We start from the raw sequence: 6,790 nt of genomic DNA on the forward strand, positions 1-6,790 counted from the left end.
ATCGGATCACAGCCCGTAGCTCCCCTCGCAAACAGGTGCACTTGCCCCTGTTGGGAAGCGAACAGAAAGCGGCTTAGAAATCTTTTTCTCTCCCTCGCTTGCTCCCCTGAATGCTAATCAGCGGCGCCAGCTAAAAATACACGGCAAGGCGCTGGAGTGTGTGTGGCAAAGGGGGAAAATGGGGGAGCGGGAGGCTGCGGTTTCCCGGAAGGAGAATGGACGGGCGAGGCAGAGTCCTCCGGAACCCCCTCTGCAGCCCCTGTCTCGGTCCCCTCGCTCCCGGCTAAGGTCCCAGCGGGAGGCGATGCCCAAACGCCGCGGCCTGATTGGGAGCGTTGCTCTCCCCTCTCCGCGCCTACAGCGGCTTCCACCTGCCCGGACGAGGCGCCCCGAGGGTGCCGTCCAGGTCGCAGCCCCAAAGCAGCCCCGGTCCCGCCGGGTCCGGCCGGCCGAGCGCAAATGAGAGGGAGGCGGGGGGAGGGCTGCGGCGGGCTCCGCGGTGCGGGGTACTCGGTCCGCCACCGCCACACTGCAGCGCGGTCACAGGGGGGCACCGCGGGCCGTGGGTCTCCTGCAGGTGCAAGCGAGAAAAATAAATACGTAGATAAATGCATGAATAAGTAGATTATAAAATATTACTTCAAATTAAAACATTTCCACCGCAGATAGATAGCAGGCGGATAAGCCCTCTGCGCAGGGTGTGAGCCCCCACCGCCCGCCTTCCCCCCCCCCCCCCCCCACCGTGCGCGCTGACCCGAGGAGCCCACAGCCCTAGTCCGGCCGGGGGTCGCCCGCGCCACCGCCCCGCCGTCGGGCCGCCCCCCTCCGGCAGCCGCGGCTCCCATCCATAATTAATCGCCTCCCCGCAGCCGCCGCGATAAGAGAGGGCGGGCGGGGACGAGGAGGCGGCGGCGGCCGGGAGGCGGGGGGGGGGGAGAAGTGGGGGGGAGCGCGTGCACTCGCCGCGCCCGGCTCACTGCGGCCGGCGGCTGCCTGCCGTGCGGAGCCGAGCGGAGCCCAGCCGCCCCGTCGGGGAGCGCCGCGCTCGCATGGCCGCGCCGCGCCGCGCCGCCGCCGCCGCCGCGGGGCCGGGGGGGGCCGCGGGAGGAGGATGAGGCGGGCGGCGGGGCGGCGGCGGCGGCGGCGGCGCGGAGGATGAAGTGGAGCGTGCGGGGAGCCTGCGCCGCGCTCTCCAGCTGCCTCCTGCTCGCCTGCGCCCTCAGCGCCGCCGCCGTGGGCCTGAAGTGCTTCTCGCTGGGCTCCGAGCTGAAAGGAGAGCCCTTCCGCCTGGGCACCGCCGCCGGCGCCTTCTACTCGGGGCTGCTGCTGGCCGCCGGCCTCTCGCTGCTCGCCGCCGCGCTACTCTGCTGCCGCCCGCCCGACGAGGCGCCCGCGCCTCCGGCCTCGGCCCCCGACCCCGGCGGCGGCGGCACCGGCACCGGCACCAGCTCCGGCTCTGGCTCCGGCCCCGGCTCCGGCTCTTGCCCCGGCCCCGGCCCTGGCCCCGGACCCGGACCCGGCGGGAGCGAGCCTGCGGCGGCCGCACCGTCGGGGCCGGGGGAGAAGGCGTCGCCCGGGGGCCGGCAGAACTTCCTGCTGCTGGGGGTGCTGGTGTTCATGCTGGGCGTGCTGAGCGCTTTCGCCGGCGCCGTCATCGACGGCGACACCGTGTCGCTGGTGGAGAGGAAGTACTCGCACTACTGCCTGCTGCAGCCCGGCGGCGCGGCCCGCCCGCGGAGCGCCCCCGCGGCCCCCGACGGCTCGGCGGCGGCGCTCCGCTGCCAGAAGCTGCGGGACTACCAGCGCGGATTAGTGCTCTCCACCGTCTTCAACGCGCTGGAGTGCCTGCTGGGCCTGCTCAACCTGCTCCTCGTCAAGAACTACAAGGCCTCGCAGCAGCGCGGGCGCAGGCGGCGTCGGCGGAGAGCGGCCCCGGCGACGGCGGCCCCGGCGGGCGGGCGGCGGCGGCGGCGGAGGGGCGGCGGCGGGCGGCGGGCGCCTCGCCACAGCCAGGGTTCCCTCTTCTCGGGCGGCGAGCCCGAGCTCAGCCCCGGGGACTGCCCCTTTCAGGCCGTCTCCTACATCAACGTGGGCGTTTTCCACGTCTTCGACGAGGCCGGCGTGGAGGTGCACTGCGGCGGGCACCCGTCCGTCGAGCTGCCCGGCTACTCGCCCATGGATCCCGAGCTGAACGCCTCCTACCCGTACTGCTACCCGCTGCCCAGCGAGCAGCCCCCCGCCTACGACGAGATCTACCCCGGGGAGCCCTGTGCCCACGGCACCTAGCGCCGCGCCCCGACGGCAGCGCCAGCGGCTCCGGGGGCAAAGCGCTGCGGGGCTCGGGGCGGCCGCCGGCCCCCGACTGGACGGCTCCGTGCCGCGCGTCTGTCTCTGCGGAAGCTCTCTTCTCTATCCCTGCCCTCCTCCCGCTGCCCTCCCGCCGTCCCTCCGTCCGTCTGTCCGCCGGCGGCTGGGTTCTCAAAGGCTGCGCAAGAAACGCCGAAGGGTTGGTTCCTCCCGCCGCCTCTCCTCCGTAGCCAAGTTTAGTTCCCTTCAAGTGATTCATCAGTCTCCAGCTTTAGCAGTCCAGAGTTACCCATTTATGATAACCAGCCAGTGTAAGGAAAAGGTGTCATGAAGCTTCTTTACCTCTCAAAAGAGCTAAATTTCTGAACAACGCAGAGACATTCGTGTCACGTTTACTAGAGATGTATTGGGGATCTTTAACGTTTACACTACTCCTCGGGAGAATTGAGTTCTGTTCTAAGATTTAGTGAGTTAAAACATTTGTCAGTCTTGTAAGATGCACATCAAGAAAAACCTGCACTTTGAAAAAGAAACAGGAAAAAAAAATCAACAACGTTTTTGTACACTAACGTGCCTGCTTTTGTTGATAACTTCTTACTGTAAAAGCTTTCAGAAGTCTATAGTGAAAATGTTTGGTAAATTCACTGCAGTTTAAAATCGACGATTAGTTCCTTTACTAAAACAGCTGAGATGTTGCTAGGATATGGCAGTTACAAGGAAGTCCAAATGTCATACACATTCCTTTTTGTAAACAGGTTCTGTGTTTTTATGCGAGGCAGGATTTCTTTTTGGTTTACACAGGCGAAGGTTTAATTCTATTTTGTACAACTACATGGTTTACCTTGTAAAGAGTTCCATTTTACCTGTTACGATCCATCAATCTGGTAAGCTTGAATATTAAAGTTTTATTTGAAATATATATATATTGTAAAACAGCCTTAACCGGTGCAGTGGTCACAGTTTTAAAGGGAAAAGGGGGAAGAAAAAAAAAAAAAAGATTTAAAAAAAAAAAAAAGAGATAACCATCTTGGAAGGCATCTTCCGAATGTGTTTTCAGAGCAGTATTTATACTCCTGTTACAGAGATTTATTTTATTTTTTTTCCTTTCAAAGAGGCCACTTTAATTCTGCAGGAGGGGGAAAATAACAATAATAATAATAGGATTGTACACTGTTAATTCTTTCTGTGCTTGGAGGTGTGAAAAAGGCAAAGAGAGAAACTGGTAAATACTGTTCCTGGATTCTGCCTTGGAATGCCAGAGTCAAGGTGGTGTCAGAAAGTGCCAGCTAAGGAAGTAGGTATGGCAAGTTGTCTTTACATCTGCCCAGGACAGGCAAAAGCTTAATTTCACACATAGAACCCAAAAGCAGCTCTCCAGATTGCTTTCAGTTCAGCACCCCCAGGCATCCTATGCTGAAATGGAGCTTAACAAAAATAACCTTTCTGATCCTCCAGTTTGGAGCCTGCTGCATAGCATCCCCGTCTCAGGTACCAGAGAGAGAGAGTTAAGGGAACGCAAAGTTACAGTGTATTTCTGTGGTGGTGGAAAATTGTTCTAAAACCTTTAGCTGCAGAGAGACTGACGTAATTTACAGCCTTAGAATTGGAGATAGACGATTTTAGCCTAAAAATAACCAAACCTTTCCGCATTGTTTTGTTTTCTAAAGTGTTTTCACTTGCACGCTTTGTATAACCTGAAATTCAGAATGCCTTAGAAGTCTTGAGATTGCAAACTGTGGTCTGCGAGTCTGATAGTGACAGCTCTCACCTTGGGAGGACAGTCAGAAGCAGCATGGCTAGGCTGCCAGGGGCTGCAGAAATCTGAGACAGCTCCTTTAGGGCAGCAGATTTCCTTGTGCAGAGGGCTAGGCTGAAACATCTGCCCTGGGCACGTCTGATGTTAGCTCTGGAGATGGGCTCTGTGCTGGCTGCGTGCTGGCTGTATGGTTGGTTGTGTGCTGGCTGTATGGCTGCCTGCGTGCTGGCTGTGTGCTGCCTCTGCAGATTACCTCCTTAACCCCTTACAGAGAAGTCAATTAAAAGTCTTTACCTATGATACCAACTGAGGCATAGAATCAAATTGGCAGCATGCTGTCTTGCTTACGTACCCAAAATATCTTGTAACAAATGAGTTACAAAAGTGAGGAGGCTAAAATCCTTAAATAGGTCTTTGTGCAGATGAGTTTATAGCACAGCACAGCACCCTGTGCTGAGTTAAATGAGAATTGCCCAGCTGCAGAGTGAGTTTGGAAGACAGACCAGAAAGGTGCCTACATACAAATTGAGAAGTGAGTTGTTGGCTTTAAATAAAAGTAAAAAAAAAAAAATTAAAAATACAATTGGCTGTTCATGGAAATCGTATCTTAGTTTTAATTAAGGAATTGATTTTTGACATAAAAAGACAGTATTTTACATAACTCTTATAGGATTTGTGAACTAGACAATTCTGAAACTCCAGATGTTCCAAAGATCAGTGCTCAGGGAAACAAATGGGAAGTCGAGAAAGCTACCTATTATACTCAATTGTTTAACGCGAACAACTTGAATCTATGAATTTTTAAGATTGTTAAATTCATAACTTTCTTTTGTGTGTGCGTGTGCACGCGTGTGCGTATGGGAGTTTGCGTTTTATTTGCATCTGTTCGGGATGCCATTGAATTAGAATATTTCTTTGTGGCTTAGTTTCAGTTCCCGGATTTCTATTTCCTTCATTTAGGTTTTGACCCCTGCAGGAGCTCAGTTTAGTGGTGGACAGCTTGCCAGAACAATGTCCAAGTCGAGTTCCCACAGAAGCCAGTAGGCATCATTTCTTTGACTTCAGTGGGTCTGGGCACAAATGATACTTAATACCTATTCTAATCCCCAAAGGAATATTGATCTTCTGGCACGACGGGATGCAGCAGAGGTATATTATTTCTCAGTTACTTATTAGTTGTATGGACGGCCGTATTAAGGGAGGTCACTTATGGTTTTATATACATTTTTTTAAAAAATGATAATAATAATAATTGGCAGGCAAATTGACCAAACAAGCCATGTTTTCTTAAAGATGGTATGCAAGTGTTTCAGGTATCTGGTGAGTAACTTTTCGGATAAAACACCACACGTATTTATTTCTCAGTGAGAAGAAGCTTATAACTACAGGATTCAAGATGAAGCTTCACGAGCATGATTGCAGTATGGTGAAGCCATTTTTAGCAAACCTGAATCATCACTCTATCTTCTGAGCAATAATGTTAGAGTGTATAAACTGTACTGTGCCGAAATTGAAAATAGGCTGGTGTGGGAAGCATTGGAGCGTAGGTTAATTACCTGAGAGGACTCATCCCGTCCCTCTGTTTTCCATTCTCTGTCACATGATTGTCAAGGCGAATGCAAACCTGATCGATTCATGTCACCGGAGGATGCTAATTACCAGGCTTTTGCCTTAAATAGCAAAAACGGTGAGAGCGGAAAAGAGATGTTGTGTGTGTGCTATCAAATCTCCATTTTGCTCAGCTGAAGTAATGACAAGACTGCTTTTTGCCCCACGGCTTGTGTTTTTAATTTGCTCACAGCTTTACTCACATCTGTTCAATGGGAGGGAAGAATAGATGCAGCTCTGCTCATTTGGTGACATGGAGTACTGATTGGGTTGCAGGCTGCTCCCAGCCTTTCTGGTCCCTCTCACAGGTAACAGCGGTGAGTCAAGGGATGAAACAGTGGAAAATCAAGTCTGCTGTCTTTGAAGCGACAGGATTTGCCTTCATCTGGAAAAAAAAGAAAAAGAAAAAAAAAACTTAAAAAAAATGTATTCCCACCAGCCTATTAGCAATTCACATGAATTCTTTTCACACTCCAACATCCTTGCTTAAATCTGTTACTTACACTTTGCATTGTAATTGACAGATTATATGTGAATTTAAAAACAGGAAAAAAACAAACAACAAAACGATGCTTGAGGGAATTCGTATTTAAGTAGTACAGATATTACTCAAAACTTTGATTTCACTGTAGGACTTCTTCGGTTCACCAAAAAGCGCTATAGTGGCTGGTATAACTTAAGATATATTTCAGACATAATGTTTAATCATCAGAAAAAGATTCTGAATGTTCACATGAGGAGGGCAGTCTGTTTCTGCTTTTGGACGTAGTACATATGAAAAACTTTTCCTCATTTTGCCATTTAATCCAAGATTGATCCTGAACAAAATGTCAATAATTGATCTTGTAATTTTAGGATCAATAAAATACATTTTAAAGCACAGCATATCCTATAAGAAAAGCCTAATGCTCTTCATTTAATAATCTCCTCTGTCTTAGACTGATGCCTGATATTACAATCGAAACTAGAGATTTAGTTACCCTTTTCATTACAAAACACGTTTTCCAGGCACTTGCAACTTGTACAAGTGGAACCCTGGCAAAAAAAAAAAAAAAAAAAAAAAAAACAAAAAAAAAAAACCTGGTTTTGCTGTGAAGTCCAGTCTGTTTCAGTAAGTTG

The 6,790-nt window shown here is 51.6% G+C and overlaps 1 protein-coding gene across 1 annotated transcript; it reads left to right on the plus strand.

Moving 5' to 3' along the window:
• Positions 1–943: 943 nt before the first annotated feature.
• TMEM271 (transmembrane protein 271) lies at positions 944–6,571 on the plus strand. The gene has a single exon (XM_085528769.1). The coding sequence runs from the start codon at positions 1,156–1,158 to the stop codon at positions 2,284–2,286; it is 1,131 nt and encodes a 376-aa protein (XP_085384895.1). The 5' UTR covers positions 944–1,155; the 3' UTR covers positions 2,287–6,571.
• The last annotated feature ends 219 nt before the right edge of the window (positions 6,572–6,790 follow it).

This window comes from Coturnix japonica, chromosome Z (assembly GCF_054131305.1).
Source record: "Coturnix japonica strain WE chromosome Z, WE-NBRP24, whole genome shotgun sequence".
Taxonomy (NCBI): Eukaryota; Metazoa; Chordata; class Aves; order Galliformes; family Phasianidae; genus Coturnix; species Coturnix japonica.